Here is a 15,625-nt window from a genome sequence, read left to right as displayed (position 1 = left end):
TAATTTGATTTAATTGAAAGAATAATCTAGAGTTTAATTATTATACAGTAAAAATTATTTATATTTTTATGTTCATCCAATCATATTTTATAAAAAAAATAATTGTGAGTAACTAATACATAAAAAATATATAATAAAAAGTGAATAAATTTTAAAAATAAAATATAAACGGGCTAGGCTAGGCTGGCCCATGACCCACCTGGCCCGGGCTCTAGAATTCACAGCCCAATCATAAACGGGTCGGGCCGGCTGACCCATTTCTATAATCGGGCCCGAGCCGGGCTGGGCCGGCCCATTTGACACCTCTACTAAAGAGAGACATCTAACTTGGTCCTAAAGAGTAATGACACATGTCGTGTTCACAATTCACCTTTGTTCAATAACGACAAAAAATGGTGAATTAGTGGGTTGACCCGGGGCGGGTTGAAGCGGACACGCGGAGTATATATAATTTGGAAGTGGATAATAGGCATAGCCCGTCGTAGTACAGAGAGACAGTCCGAAGAGAGAGAGAGGAAGAAGATGGCAGGAGGAGCAGTGACGGAGTTGAGTAGTGGGAAGATGTTTGGAGGATACAATAAGAGATACAAACATTACAGCAACACACTTGGTTGTGAAATGAACTTTCATATTTACTTTCCCAATTCTGATTCCAACAAATCATTCCCAGTTCTTTATTGGCTCTCTGGTCTCACTTGCACCGATGAGAATTTCATCTTCAAATCCGGTGCTCAACGTGCCGCTTCCGAACACGGTGTTGCCTTGATCGCCCCTGACACCTCTCCAAGTATGTCCTCTCACTTTTTAATTTGTAATTTGTAATTCATTGTTTGTTGATTGATTGATGATACAATACAATACAATACAGGAGGCTTGAATGTTGATGGTGAAGCTGATTCCTGGGACTTTGGTGTTGGTATGCTCTCTCACTTCTCCTTTTATTTTGTTCTTGTGACTATTCTGTTATAAAAAATTAGTTTGTTAGTTAGTTAAGTTGATTAGTTCATTAGACTGAGTTTCAGTTAGTTAATACAAGTAATAAGGTATGATACCTATGACATAATACTTGTATTTATACTAAGAATTATGTTAAAGCAATATCCTCTTAATATAAACCCAAGCCAGTAAATTTGATAAATGTGACTGATATTGGTGATATTCTAATAAGGGTTAATCAAGTAAATGGTCCCTATAAATATTCAGAATTTTGTTTTTAGTCTTTACAAAATAAAATCGCATTTTTTAGTCCCTATAAAATTTTCCTTCAACATTTTTAGTCCCTATAATATTTTTCGATCAGCATTTTAGTCCCTGTCAAAAATTTTCATCAAAATCTTTGGTCCCTAAAATGTTTAAGGAAAATATCACAGGGACTAAAAATGTGATTTTATTTTGTAGGGGCTGAAAACAAATATGTGAATATTTATAGGGATTAAACACTTACTTAACCCTTCTAATAATAATGTTTAAACTTGAATTTCCCATGTTATTTATTTCCTGGGTATCAGTGCTCGTTCACACAGATTATAACTTGTTTAAGTCTATCTATTGAATATAAGAAAACCAAACTTGTATGGATTCAAAATACTCATTAGAAATTATATAGAATGCAAGTGTTGCAAGATGTGTACTAGTACTTACCTTCGTGTGAAAACTGAAAGATCATACAATGACATGGGTCACACAGTTTAGGCACCCTAGATACATTGTACAAGGTGATAGAGAAACAGATGGACACGTAAATTGTGGGACTCAACCTAGGTGAATGAAGGCATTATTTGTGATTAAAATGTGCTTCTCACTTTTATTGCATAAGGTGATATAATGTTTAACGGTATTACATGTTGTTGCAGTAGGTGAGCGGACATACAATAAAAGATCTAAATTAAAAGTATATAAGATTAAAGTTGTACTACCAATTGGGGGAAGGATGATGTAATCTCGCCTAAAATGGTTTGGTCATGTGAGAAGGACCAACAGAAGCACAGTAAGGAGAGTTAGTTCAGTGGAAGGTTACCCAGTGATAAGTTGTAGAGGAAGACCAAAAAAATCATTTGGAAACGTATCAAAATAGGCTTGAGATCCAAATGACATTTATGATGACTCAGTTCACGTAGTAGCATTTTTTAATTCATAGGACCGACCACACATAAAGGAAAGGAGATTTTTCTGTTGTTAGAGAGGCATTTAGAAAAAAGAATTGCAATTGTGTAGAATATCCACTATATTTTCAGTTACAGTTAGCCTACTCCTGTGTGCGCACTCAAAGTCATACCACCGTCCGGCTCTAATATTAATTACATTATAGAAATTTTAATTTAAATATGAAAATGTTATACTGTGTAACTTCCTTTTAGATCCCTGAATTCCTGAATCATTATAAGTTTCCTCGCCTGCATTCTCAACCTAGCATGTGAAATTTGAATTTGAGCATAAGCCTTCAATTAATTAAATATCTAGACTATGTCTTTGCCATAAAGTTCCAATGGGTGATGAAGCTTGTTGTGGCAATGCACAAGCAGCCTTAAAACTTCACCAAGTATTGTTTGACGATGGATGAGAAGAAGAAAGGTATCGAGTGTATGGAGATGTTTGGATGTTACTAGAGCATGCTAACATGCATTAAAATCTAAATGGTACTCATAGATGTGTAGGAATGAGATAGATGAGAAGTTATTTTATCTGCACCTGAGTTTTATCTTTTTGCCATACTTTTGTATTACCCCCAGTTTTTTTATAGGAAAAAAAATACTCACTCCTGTTTAGAAGACATAGATGTTTTGTGGTATTAGTTTTGTTATGGTCTATAGCTAAAAGTACCTTGAGATGTTCAAGATACATTTTCTTTTGCAGAAGATATCGTAATTACATATTTAATTTTTGGAACAGGTGCGGGATTTTATCTCAACGCTACACAAGAGAAATGGAAGAATTGGCGCATGTATGACTATGTTGTCAAGGAATTGCCAGAGCTTCTAAGTCATAACTTTCCACAGCTTGACACATCAAAAGCTTCCATATTTGGCCATTCTATGGGTGGGCATGGTGCACTAACTATCTACCTGAAAAATCTCGATAAATATAAGGTATTGATGAAAAAGCAACTCAAAAGCTTCTCGTTTTAATATAGCCAAAGTAGTTACTTTGAAATTCCAAGCAATGTTATAAAAACTATGGATAGTTTTGCTGTTGAGATAACAGATTATTTGTTACTAATTGCTTTCCTTGACTGATATAATGGACATAAATATATGTTTGCAGTACAAGTTGACTGTCTTAGTATTATGTGTATGAATATATATTTCATTTCTAGACATCTCAATTGTGTTTGGACAATTGAGAAATATTCCATGATGTATATGGCATAAGAATCGTGGTTTCGGAAAATTTCCAGGATACTTCGTTGTCTCAATGAGTATCAAGCTAACCTTTTACATTGAACCTTTCCTATCTAGTATTGAAAGATAGTGCCTACGAAATGAAAGATGTTTATTGGAGGTAATGTTTCCCTGATTGGTTTTTGGGTGCAAGTAATGCATGTGTCTTTTGTTTCCTTGGATGTGATATGGAATTTTCCTTTTCCATTTTATTTGGGTTTCAGAAGTTTGGAGTGTCTAGATTATGAACACTTACTGTTTGTTGCTATCTCTTTATTAAAACAACAACAAATGAATAAAATGAGACTATATGGCAGTAAGGAAGTCACAAAATTTGGGCTCTTCAAGATTAGAAAATCTACTATGTAGATAATTGAATTTATGTATTTATATACTTTATCCGATTAGGGATATAAAGAAAGAATTAGCAGGAAATGGATAAGTGTTGGGGTTTGAAAATGTATCTATGATAGCTCAGTACATAAATTCAATTCTCACTTGAGGTGCTAGCTCAGAGTTAAGAGTTTGCCTTGTAATCTCATGGTACTGAGTTGAAATCTCCTTGGGGATTGTTGTAAAATGGCCGTCAGTGCCACTTTAATTAATGAAAATTTCCTCCTTCCCCAATTTTCATTAAAAAAAAAGAGTTAATGGGGAAATGGGTAAGTACTAGGGTTTTGAAATGTATCTATGTTAAAATCCTCTGTTGGCATTCAGGGGACATATGTGTGGTAAATGTTCTTTGGAAGGATAAATTATTGAAGTTCATCAATAGGTTTTTTTTTTTCCTTTTGAATTCCATGGTATAAATGATTGCTGTACGATTTCACATGTTTGTTTAAAGGTGGGTAAGGACTTGGGCTAGAATGTTGGTAGTGACTTTTCCAATCCCTATTATCTTTCTTCTATGCAGCAATTCTCCATTCTAAGCTAGGATAGGACATTCATTCGGAACTTCCATTTCTTTAGGTGATCTGTGATCATTTGATAGAGATGCTTCTGAATTGGAATTATGGTGCAACAAAAGGTTTATTCCCATATAACTAGGTTTATTATACCTAGGGTCGACATCAATTTCCCGTTTTTTTCCCCCTTATATAGGCGGATGTACTTATTGGAAACATTTAAGAGCCCGTGCCTTAATGTATGATTTCTGCAGATGAAATAGTTATATTTGATGACTTCAGTAGTTGTTTTAATTTCTTGGTTGAGGCTTGAATAGAAAGACCTGAATAAGGAGATTTCATTTAAGTTATAGTACTATAGAGAATGAAATTGCAATCTTGGTAACAATGTCCTGGAGCTAATAGCTGGGGATTACTGCGTACAACAAATTTAGTTGGGTGGATGAAATAAAGAATGATTCAGGATAATTTGTGTTTGCAAGATGGCTAACATTCTGAAAGTCCTGCAATGCTTTGACCATTGAAATGCCAGTAAGAGAAAGAAGAAAAAAAAAAAGGTTTGGGGGAGATGAGAATGTTAAGGCAGGATGAGTAGACATATATGAGTTAAAAATGAACATGCCGGGAGAAGGTTGGAGTAGCACTTGTTTACGAGATTTTTGCACATATACTTGGTATTCATAACTCTTTAAGATTTTTGCAAGTTTGAACCAAATCTCGCATTATTTTGGTGAAGTTTTTTATGTTCGTAGAACTCTAACAACATATATGACTGTCCTTTGTCATGATAAGTACTGTACTTATTGGGAGTTCTAACTTTTTTTTTTTTTTTTATTCTTCTGTGTTTTTATGCACTATTGTTACAGTCAGTTTCTGCCTTTGCACCAGTAGCAAATCCTACGAAGTGTCCTTGGGGACAGAAGGCGTTCACGAATTATCTAGGTGGCAATAAATCTGATTGGGAGGTAAATTAGAGGGGAAACTTTCATGTTCTCATACTTGTTGAGTTGATATTTCATTATAATAAGCAGTTGAAAAATGCAGGATTATGATGCCACTTCTCTTGTAGGGAAGTATCCCAACGTATCTGCCACTATTTTGATTGATCAGGTACATGATCATGTGATTTTTATTTCTTTACTTTTATTTTAATCGTGAACAGTATAATAAAAGTGAATGGAAAAATTTTAGGTGCTGTTTTCCTGTAAGATTTTATTAGATTTGTATTTGAGAAATTAATTTTTTATCACTAGTTGAATAAATCAAAATGGTAGGGCAGATATAATGCTGTTTGTCGCGAGCAAGATTTCAAGTGATTGCATAGATGCTCCTACACTCTTGAATTCATCCTGCTTCTTACCATTGCTATAATTTTCAGGGGGAAGATGACAAATTTTTGCATGATCAACTGTTGCCTCACAAGTTCGAAGAGGCGTGCAAGAATGGCAATGTTCCACTGCTGTTACGTCTTCAACCTGGTTATGATCACTCCTACTATTTTATTGCCACCTTCATTGATGATCACATTAAGCATCATGCCCAAGCTCTTGGACTCAATTAAGTTGTGTGCACTGTGATGATTTACAACTGTTCTGTTTTACTTTACTGAATCTACTCTATTATTTGGGAGCTGTGATACTTTGACTATGTGATTTGGAATTTCTTTCATGTCTTCATGCCGGTTGTATCGAACGCTTTCCCTACTCAACAAACTAATATTCACCCTAAGCTGATCAGGCTCAAAGTAAATATATAGCAATAAACAAGTGCTAAAAATGCATAAACACACTATGTTTTCACATGAAAAACAACGAAGACATTATCAAATTTCACATAATCCAACACAGTTGTTTTAGCTTATAATGAGCAGGATAGAAAACATTGGAAATGATCTTAAGTTCAAATCCATTATCATTGGCTGAATCATTCCTTTACTTACAGCACTCTGCCCTTTTGCATGGAATTGGGCAAACTCTAGGACAGTACAAACATAGCAGAAAGACGGACCATGCAATTGTCCTTTTTACTCATAAATCTTATCCATTATGTAGAGCTATCTCATAAGTACTATCGTGTTCAATTCTTCTCTTGTATTCAAACGATTCTCATATGTTACACAACACTCTGCAGCTCCGTAGACCACTCATCTTTGATATAGTTCATTTTTTGAGCTGCCGTTGCAACACTCTAGAGTCTAGATCACTTTAGTTACTTTTTTTGTTTTGTTGGGTTACAACTTTAGTTACTTAATCTTACACACTTGGTATATGTATGGTGATGCGGTGGTGAGAACTTAGTTTGATAGAATTTAATTTGACATAATTGATTTTGGTCAAAAGTGAATTGATATCCACTAAAATAGAGTGAGAAAGATACTGTCGACATTGAGGGAAGAACGAGAAGTTCCATAAGAAAAACCACATATCTTCAATTAATTTTTCTTGTTTTAAGTTTAATTTATTATTTTTCCACTAATATTCTCTTTGTTTCATCTGCAAATCTGAGAAATTATGATACATATATAATAATAGGGAGAAGAAGTATATCATAGCAGTGATGGTAATGAAGAAGAAAGCTTTAATTTGGTAATTATACATGTCACTCAAAAGTTGAAACTTGTACTCACATTTGCTTTGCCGCATAAGCATGGATTTGTGGTTTTTACGTACGATCTATATGGCTTGTGTTTGGAGAAGGAAACTCACGTTTGGAGGTTGTGAACGCACAACCTAACATACGCCTAGGACAAACATATGAAATCCAACAAGCATAGTGTGCATACATTAATTTTTTTCACTTACTTTGATGCATTTATTTATTTAGATTATATCCACTAAATATTTCATTTTGTTTTTCTAATTAAATTCTAATTTTATTGATTTTGTGTATATATCTCTATTTTCTGGTATGACGTTAAAATAAAGAAATAGCTTGATTCAATTTCATCGATGTGCCAATATACAAAATCCAAACTTGCTTTGGAATGTTGTACAATCAAACAAAATTGTTACCCCTTAATCAATCTCCAATATCACACACTCAATGAGAACAGCAACACAATTTTTTAATCAATCTTCAAGTTTTCCTGCGATACAAGTGATAACCGGCATCCATTATTGGGAAGATGAAAGAAGGCATTAAAATTGACTTTACCAAATTGAATATAATGGTCATCTAAGACCCAATTTATACCAACTCCTTGACAGTAACTTCTATTGTACAGCAGTCACGTCTCTCAACATTCAATAACTCTAAAATTGAAGCAACATGGAACTCAATGACCATCGAAGACCCAAACTTGAGCATGGTCCAGCTCCTGGCATTTGCTAATGGGTCGGTAACTTGTATTCTCGACACTTTTTCCACTTCAATGACCCTAGTTCTCTCTTCAGCGCAAAAAATTACATCAACTACCATGATGTATTCCTTAGCAAATTCAACCGTCTTCAGAGATGTGCACCCAAAAACAGACAAAAATTTAAAGGATGGTGGAAGTTTGGACAGAGACCTAAGGCTCTTGCAGTTACTTATTAAAAGGCGTTCCAGCCTTGAAAGGTTTGCAATTCTAAATGGAAAGTTCTCAACATTGCAATCACTTAGCGACAATCTCCATAGGGATGAAAAGATATCGATATTATCTACAAGTTAACCGTAATAACAATAGTTATCCAGAAGCATTTGGGCTAAACACTGCAGATCGCGTGGTTGGTGGTAACCACTACGAATAAGACCAAAATTAACAAATACTTCAGCATGATTGTGTTCCATATGAATGTCAACAACATTCTCGGCACAATAAGTAGATGGAATGGGTTCCATAAAATGTCCATCATGACACCCAGAAATCCTTTGTTGTTTTGATGGAAATCCAAGGCCATCAGGAGGGTGAGCATAGTGGCGAAGAAGCCAGTAATTTCTTGGATCTTTTTTGTATTCAAGCTCATGGTAAGGCGTCTTACCTTCTCTATTAACTTCTTCATGTGAGCTTTGCATGATGTCGAATGGAGCATACAATGGTTGAATTCCACACTGTTTCACTATAGACCCTGAACAACCCGACCGAACAAAAAACTCAAAGTAGACCTTCCATGGTATTGTCCCTGGGAAATCTGCAACTTCTAAAATTTGGTCATACCAAAGCCATACCTGGTCTGACTTAGCATCACTATAAGAAGACTTCAAAATGGATGTTCCTTTATATTCGCCTCCAAAATCGTATCTACACCCTGCAATAAGACCAGTACGATGAATGTTCTTGTTTGATTCGGATGCTCCAAGAACAAGGCAGAAGGCAAACCCCCGGCATCTGCACAGTAAATTCCATCGTTCAGAAAATTCAATAGTGATGAACAAGGAGTTTGTTTCTTTATGCAGGAACCAATCTGGCACTTTATTTCCCAGTAAAATACTATAAAAGGGCCGGGATACATATAGAAAATCCTCATGGTCAAAATTCTTTGAAACTTTATCATCAACTTGACAATAAGGATCAGAAAACACTTGAATCTTTGATGACAAGTAAGCTGCTAGCTGAATTCTAATTAGTGCCTCCTCCGTAACAGTCATGCGTGCAATCTGATCCAACTTTATGCAATTATGAAACTCAAATCTACCCAAATAGTCACGATGACGAATAGACATTTGTTCTTCCTTGTGAATCTGTGTCAACAATGTTCTCTTGTTTAGCTTACCAAAAGAATCTTGCAACATTGTGATCCCTGAATTTGAAACTGTTTCTAGGGATATGCAATTGCTTGCATTCAAGTCTTGTAGCAATAATGGGAGTTTGGGCATGGAACGAAACCTCCTGCAGTTACTTACATCGAGAGCTCTCAACAAGGAGAGATGTTGTATGCTAGCAGGCAATATCTCAATATCACTTCCTCTTAATGATAGTTTTTTTTAACTTTGGTAAGAGGTTGAGGTTGTGAGGAAGTTCTTCAATTGCCGTGAAATCCAAGTTCAAGTACTCCAGTTCCTCGGAAAAAACTGAATACCTTACAAGTCTTGAGCACCCTCTCAAATTAAGCCATCGAAGAGATCTAGATGGCTTCTCACTTTCAATGTAACAGAGCTGTTTACAGCCTCTCAGATTTAGTGCAAGCAGACTATCAAGTGACAAAATGTATGAAGGAACATTCAACAAGCTCGCACAATCATCAAGATGTACTTTCTCAAGTTTCGAGGCCAAAGACAAATCTGAGAGCTCAACCAAGTTCTTGCAACCACTTAGGCATAATGACTTCAAATTCACAAGATCCTGTATTATAAGAAACCAAAACTTAATTTCACAAGTTGTAGATTTTTTTATCAGTTCTTTTAAGTCTATGAAGTTAACAAGTTTCCACAAAATACCTGTACTCCATCCCAAAGCTTTCCAATTCGGCTATGTTTTATATCAAGTTCGACAAGCTTCTCCGCACAAAACTGTGGTGGCAAGGATTTCAATGGAAAACAGTCCCATCTGAAATAACTTATTTCGAGAGGCATGCAATTGAGACCTCTGGAAATATGCACATTGATTCTTCTCGTATCACTGGAGGGTATATAAAATATCAAAACTCTGAGCCTGTGCGTTCTCTGAAATGTTTGAGGGCTTAATGTCAACTCTTTGATTTGAGACATGTCCAACACAACACACTCAATACTTTCAAAACCCTGGAAAATAAAAGGAGTAAACAAATTTAGAGTGTTAAACATGCTCGACAGATTAATTTACTAATGCGTTGGACATATTTAGAAATGTGGTGCAGACTAAGAAATTTGAACCCTACCCTGTTATGCTTGAAGACATCATAAATTTCTTTAGGATCCCACAACCGTTTTCTTTCTCCAGGCTTTTTCTCAGATTCTACAAAACGTCCCATTTCTTGTATCAAATCATGCATCTGTACTGTGTTGTTTTTAGAAACAGTTACAAGAGACTTGTCTTCAAGGCTTCTCATCCCAATTTCAGTAGAAAAATCACATGCATCTAATATACTTGTTATTTGGCTTTTTGTTTGTCCTTTCAAACAGCAGGCAATATCTAAAAATATATTCTGCTCCTCAGGGTCCAATCCTTCATAACTCAATCTCAACACATCATAAATTTCAGCTTTTGGATATTTCTTCAGCTTTTCCAATGCACTTAGCATAACTTTAAGAGCTAGAGGAATGCCCTTAGCATAACCCACTGCCCTTTCTGACAAGTTTTGGTATTCGATCAATGGACTGTCTTGTTGAAAGGCGTTCAAGCTAAAAAGCTTTAGGGCTTCATGAGAATTCAATACCGTCACTTGGTATACTTCATCGACTCCACTGTTAAACACTTCTCTGTTTCGAGTGGTCACTATGATTCGACTACCAGGTCCAAACCAATCTCTCCCTCCAACAAGATATTCTATTTGTTCGGATAAACTCACGTCATCAAGAACGACGAGGACCTTTTTACATTTAAGTCTTTCTACAGCAAAGGCGGAACTCATTGTAGGGGTACTAATCTTGATGCTTTGGTCTTCTAACACGTCCGCCAAAACTTCATTCTGCAACTTTATCCGATTTCCCCATGTTTCCCTGACATTGGCAGCAAAGTAGTATCTCTCGTATTGATATGAGACTTTTGTAAACACAGCATCTGCAATGGTTGTCTTGCCTATGCCACCCATACCCCAAATACCAATAATATGCACATCAGCTGACCCAGAGCATAACATTGATTCCACATGCGCAACGTGTACAGAAATTCCAACAAGCCCCTTGTTTTGAACATGTGGGCTCATACATTTCAACTTGTCTAATATAACTTCAACAATTTCTTTAATTAGGACAGCCTCGGACCTAGATGAAAAAGAAAATTTTCAAAATTTATAGACACATGAGAATCAAACAATCATAACTTCTTTATGTATATGGATTATACATAAACCATATAGCATATTACCACACCCACAAATGGGGCGATATATCAAAATAAACATTATTCCAAATCTATTGTTTTCTTTCAAAAAGTTGTTTTTTATTAGCTAATCACTCAAAAATAGTTCTCAATGAATATACTAAATTACTAATAACTAAGATTTGAATATTATCTATAAAAAAAACAGTTATTTTACAACATATTTACCAACTTTACCTATTTTTCTCGGAAACCCATCCTGCTAAGTTTGCAGCTTTGTGCAGGGCAGTTCTCCACATGTGTACCTTGGTTAGATTGTCCCTGAAACGATCCTCGTGTTTGGCAAATGCATCTCCATAGGTTCCCCTCTGGTGTCTTACATGAGATGCATCGATGTGATAGAAAACAGGTATGACAACAAGTTTTTTCTTCTCACTGCATTCAATGATTTTCACAAGTTCATCCAAACACCATGAAGAAGACGCATAATCCTGCGAGAAAATTATTACGCAAATCTTCGAGCTTTCAATAGCTGATAAAAGCGTTGGTGAGATGTTATCTCCTCTCTCAATTTCCTCATCATCCACGAATGTACGGATCTTTTTTCCACACAAGGCAGCATATAGATGGCTTGTAAAATTGTATCGAGTATCTTCTCCTCTAAAGCTGAGAAAGACATTATGCTGCTTTGAGCTTGAATGAGAAACACCAAAAGATGATGAAGAAGAAGCCATCTAAACACCAATAAGCAAGCAAGTCCTGTAGTGAGTTGACTTCGATTCTTTGGCAAGTCAACAGACTTCTGATGAAGTATACCAATAGGTTAATTACAAATTACATAAATCAAGAAAAATCGAAAATACTTTGTAGCACTAACACTTCTGATAGAAGCCATGACTGGTGTTCGACACTAACACATGCGATTACATTCAATTATGTTATTTTCTAAAATTATTAGCGGTGTCGACGTGTCAGTGCCGTGTTCGGTGTCCGCATCAATGTTTCATCATAAATAAAATAGAGCCAACTAAGTTATGTTGAACCCAATATCTCCTTAATTTGAAGGATTATTGTTTTGGAGTGATATTTGGGCTGAGAAAGTCTATTACTCCAGTTAAACATGAAAAATTAGATATAACCAGTAACAAGCTCATAGCATTCTTTGTACATGCCTTTTAATATACTGAAGTCATAGAATGGTGAATGATTGAAATTAAACTATTTAAATTAAAATAACTGTAGTGGAGCAGAATTGGCAAAACAAACCTGAGAGTGTAGTTGCAACAAAGCTTTAGGTTTAGTAAATTAGTAGTTTATGTTGGAGAATAGTTGAAATTTTGGATCAGAGCTTTGAAGATTTATCCATGGTGAATAATTAAGGTTCTTCAATTTGTAAACAACTCAATAAGTGAGAGCTTGTGTATGGAGAAGAGAAGGCGCATTCTTTCCAAATATCTGTTTATCATTGACTGACTTCACAAAGGAAGTGAGTTCCGGGTCATAGGAAGATTTAGTGAACTCATTCAAATTATTATTATTTTTTTTATGAATTTTCATAGAGATATCTAGGGTCATACAAAAGAACAAATATAGCGTAAATATAAAAGTAAATACTTTACTTGAATCGAAATAATAGTATAATTTAATTCATAAGATAAATTGCCACAAACGTTTTTACTGTACCATATTAAACAATTTCCATGACATCGACCCTGCTACGGTAACATAACATATAAATTTAATGACATAGTTTATTGAAGAAAAGAAAATCCAACGTCTCTCGACATAAAAATAGTACTGATATGCTATAACAACAATACTACAAAACAAAGTGTTACACATTACGGAAAACTTCTCTGTAGAGCACATTTGATATCGATGTCACAAAAAAATAGGAACATAAGCATTAGAATGTGTAGGGGAATTAGTTTAATATTATTCTCCAAAAAAAAAAACATCAGAAGGAAATGCAGGTCTTATTTAAGTTATGTTTAGTCCTTTCCAAAAAAAAAAAAGACATTTTTATATGTAGAAAAAATAGGAGAGATTAGGACTAATCTTATAATTCTGTTTTTAAGTTCTAAAATAGGTGCTTGAATATTCAAAATGAAAAAGAATAAGGGCCATATGTTTCATCAAACAAACGATCTGTTCAGTGCTTTTCAATAAAAATAGCGCATTTTGTTAGGTAGGAAAAGATTGCATCAGAATGAAACGTAGGAAAGGATTGCATCAGAAGGAAATAATCTGTTTTGTGCTTTCCATAAAAGGAGGACATCTTGATAAGTATTGCTTGACAAAAAATTAGGAACGTTAGAATGTGTAGGGGGATTTGTTTAATAATATTCTCCAAAAAAAAAAAAACATAAAAGGAAACGGAGGTCTTATTTAAGTTCTGTTTAATCCTTTCCAAAAGAAAAATAAAGTCATTTTCATAAGTAGAAAAAATAGGAGAGATGAGGACTAATCCTATAAGAATAGGAGGATTTGCTTATTTGTTTAGTAAAATTAAGGAGAAAAATTAGGAGCGATTTGTTTATTTTGATTTCCATAACAATTAACATTTTGATTAAATTAAATAGGGTAATATAGTAAAATTAAGCAAAGAAGCTAGGTTAAATCTATGACAAAACTTTGTGTTTGGGTTAACTTTAAGGAATAAGAGATAAAGTATTGAAATAAAGATTATTTGAAAGCGGTTTTTGTTTTGTTCAAAAGAATATGAGCGATTTAGGAGTGATCTGTTGCTTTAATTTTGATTAAATTAAATAGGGTTAATTAAATATAGGGGTAATATAGTAAAATTAAGCATTAGGGTTAGGTTAGATCTAGGGCAACAATTAGCATTCGGGTTAAGGACTAATCCTACTAGACCATTGACCCGTGCTAACGCACGTGTCATTTTAAAAATATAATATTCACTGAAAAATAAGACATTGTAGTTCGCGTGAATCTAAATATTGTCGTGAATCAAAGCGAAATGTTAATACCAAAGACTTTGTTATTGTTCCATAATTCTAGTACGTAGTTCCTGTTACTTTAAAATAACATATAATTTTGAAAGGGAAATTGAAGTTCGTTGACATGCAAATAGTTTCAATAAGTAAGAAAATGAACAGTACACAAAAAAGTCCTACACATTACGGAAAACTTCTCTGTAGACCACATTTGATGCAACATTGATATCATCGCCGTCGTCGTCATTAATCAATATTTTTAAACCACCCCTCGAAGTAACCCGTGATATTGCGACGTACAATTGTCCATGTGAAAAAATAGGAGACGGTAGGTAGACACCAACATGTTCTAGCGGCTGACCCTGACTCTTGCTAATAGTCATTGCAAATGAGACAGATATCGGAAACTGCCTTCGTTTAAATTTGAAAGGAATTCTATTATCAGATGGTGTTTGCGATAACCTTGGAATAAACACCTTCTCACCGATATTAGAACCAGATATTACCCGTCCTTCGAGCTGATATGTACCCCCTTCTTCAACCATGGACCTGAACTTTGCCACCAAATCTTTTCTAGTTGTGGCGTGAATACGTCCACCCTATTGACGAAAACAACAACATTAAACAGCTGGTTAAATTACATAACTAAAAAACAACGATCACATTAGTTTAATTTTAAAGCTAAGAGTGCAAACATGTAGAAACCTTTTCATCGACCAGTAACATGTTCATGAAAATGATGCTAGTGGAGACCTTCTTCTCTCGAATCAACCAAATGTGAGCAACTCGCACACACATCTTGAGATTCTTTCTTCCTCCAGAAACAGCTGAGATTGGAGTGTATTTGGCATACATCATTGGCTTGTTTTTTCCTTTCCAAGAAAGAGGATGCTTATTTAGATTTAGATGGTTTGGCTAATAGGTTATGATATATTTATAGGAAAAAGGTGCAATACGTGTTAGTAGGATATGTCGGTTGAGCAATAAAGAGTATTAGTTATCAGGATAAGCACAAAAAAGTGGAACAAAATTAGGAAGTGGCCAACATTTTAGGATAAAAATTAATATGAATAAAATGAAATTAATATTGTTGATAGGGGACTTTGTTTTACTTAAGAATTGGCATGTAAATAGGGAAGGGGCGCAGAACAAAGGGATGTAGTTGAAGTGGAATAAAATTATGCTCAACATTTTTGGATAAAGATTAATATGAATAAAATGAAATTAATATTTTTGATGGGGCATTTTTTTTTTTACTTAAGAATTACCATAGTTGACTCGCCAAAACATATTTTAGAGATGTGGATTAAATCTCTTAGTTACTTGAATGAGAGAAATTAGGATCAGGATTTTAATTTGTTTCCACCCAAAACATATTTTAGAGATGTGGATGAAATCTTTAGTAGTTACTTGAATGAGAGGAATTAGGATTTTTAGTTTATTTCCACCCAAAACATATTTTAAATATGTGGATGAAATCCCCTAATTATTTGAATGAGAGAAATAAGG

General features: G+C 34.7%; 3 protein-coding genes across 4 annotated transcripts in view; 1 reads left to right on the top strand and 2 right to left on the bottom strand.

Moving 5' to 3' along the window:
- The first annotated feature begins 446 nt into the window (after nt 1-446).
- Nucleotides 447-15,625, top strand: part of LOC25483373 (S-formylglutathione hydrolase) — a 21,585-nt gene continuing 6,406 nt past the window's right edge. The window contains exons 1-6 of one of the 2 annotated variants that reach the window (XM_013612057.3): nt 465-787; nt 869-916; nt 2,890-3,086; nt 5,149-5,247; nt 5,327-5,392; nt 5,661-6,010. In XM_013612057.3, coding sequence (XP_013467511.1) covers nt 523-787; nt 869-916; nt 2,890-3,086; nt 5,149-5,247; nt 5,327-5,392; nt 5,661-5,843 — 858 coding nt within the window. In that variant the 5' untranslated portion in view covers nt 465-522 and the 3' untranslated portion in view covers nt 5,844-6,010. Of the gene's footprint in view, nt 788-868; nt 917-2,889; nt 3,087-5,148; nt 5,248-5,326; nt 5,393-5,660; nt 6,011-15,625 lie in introns of those variants that run through there. The other variant, XM_039835167.1, reaches the window with a different exon arrangement.
- The window catches only part of LOC112419262 (disease resistance-like protein DSC1), a 22,594-nt gene continuing 14,367 nt past the window's right edge, over nt 7,399-15,625 (bottom strand). The window contains exon 6 of the mRNA XM_039835157.1: nt 7,399-7,657. Within this exon, the coding sequence (XP_039691091.1) occupies nt 7,469-7,657 (189 nt within the window). The 3' untranslated portion in view covers nt 7,399-7,468. The remainder of the gene's footprint in view (nt 7,658-15,625) is intronic.
- LOC25483372 (disease resistance protein RPV1) lies at nt 9,136-12,641 on the bottom strand. The gene is made up of 5 exons (XM_039835159.1): nt 12,426-12,641; nt 11,397-11,961; nt 10,057-11,101; nt 9,638-9,940; nt 9,136-9,542 (listed from the first exon to the last, which is right to left on the bottom strand). Exons 2-5 carry the CDS (start codon nt 11,891-11,893, stop codon nt 9,159-9,161), a joined length of 2,229 nt encoding a protein of 742 aa, XP_039691093.1. The 5' UTR covers nt 11,894-11,961; nt 12,426-12,641; the 3' UTR covers nt 9,136-9,158.

This window comes from Medicago truncatula, chromosome 1, assembly GCF_003473485.1.
Source record: "Medicago truncatula cultivar Jemalong A17 chromosome 1, MtrunA17r5.0-ANR, whole genome shotgun sequence".
NCBI lineage: Eukaryota > Viridiplantae > Streptophyta > Magnoliopsida > Fabales > Fabaceae > Medicago > Medicago truncatula.
Note: the sequence above shows the minus strand (reverse complement) of the source record. Positions and strands in the feature narration are given on the sequence as shown.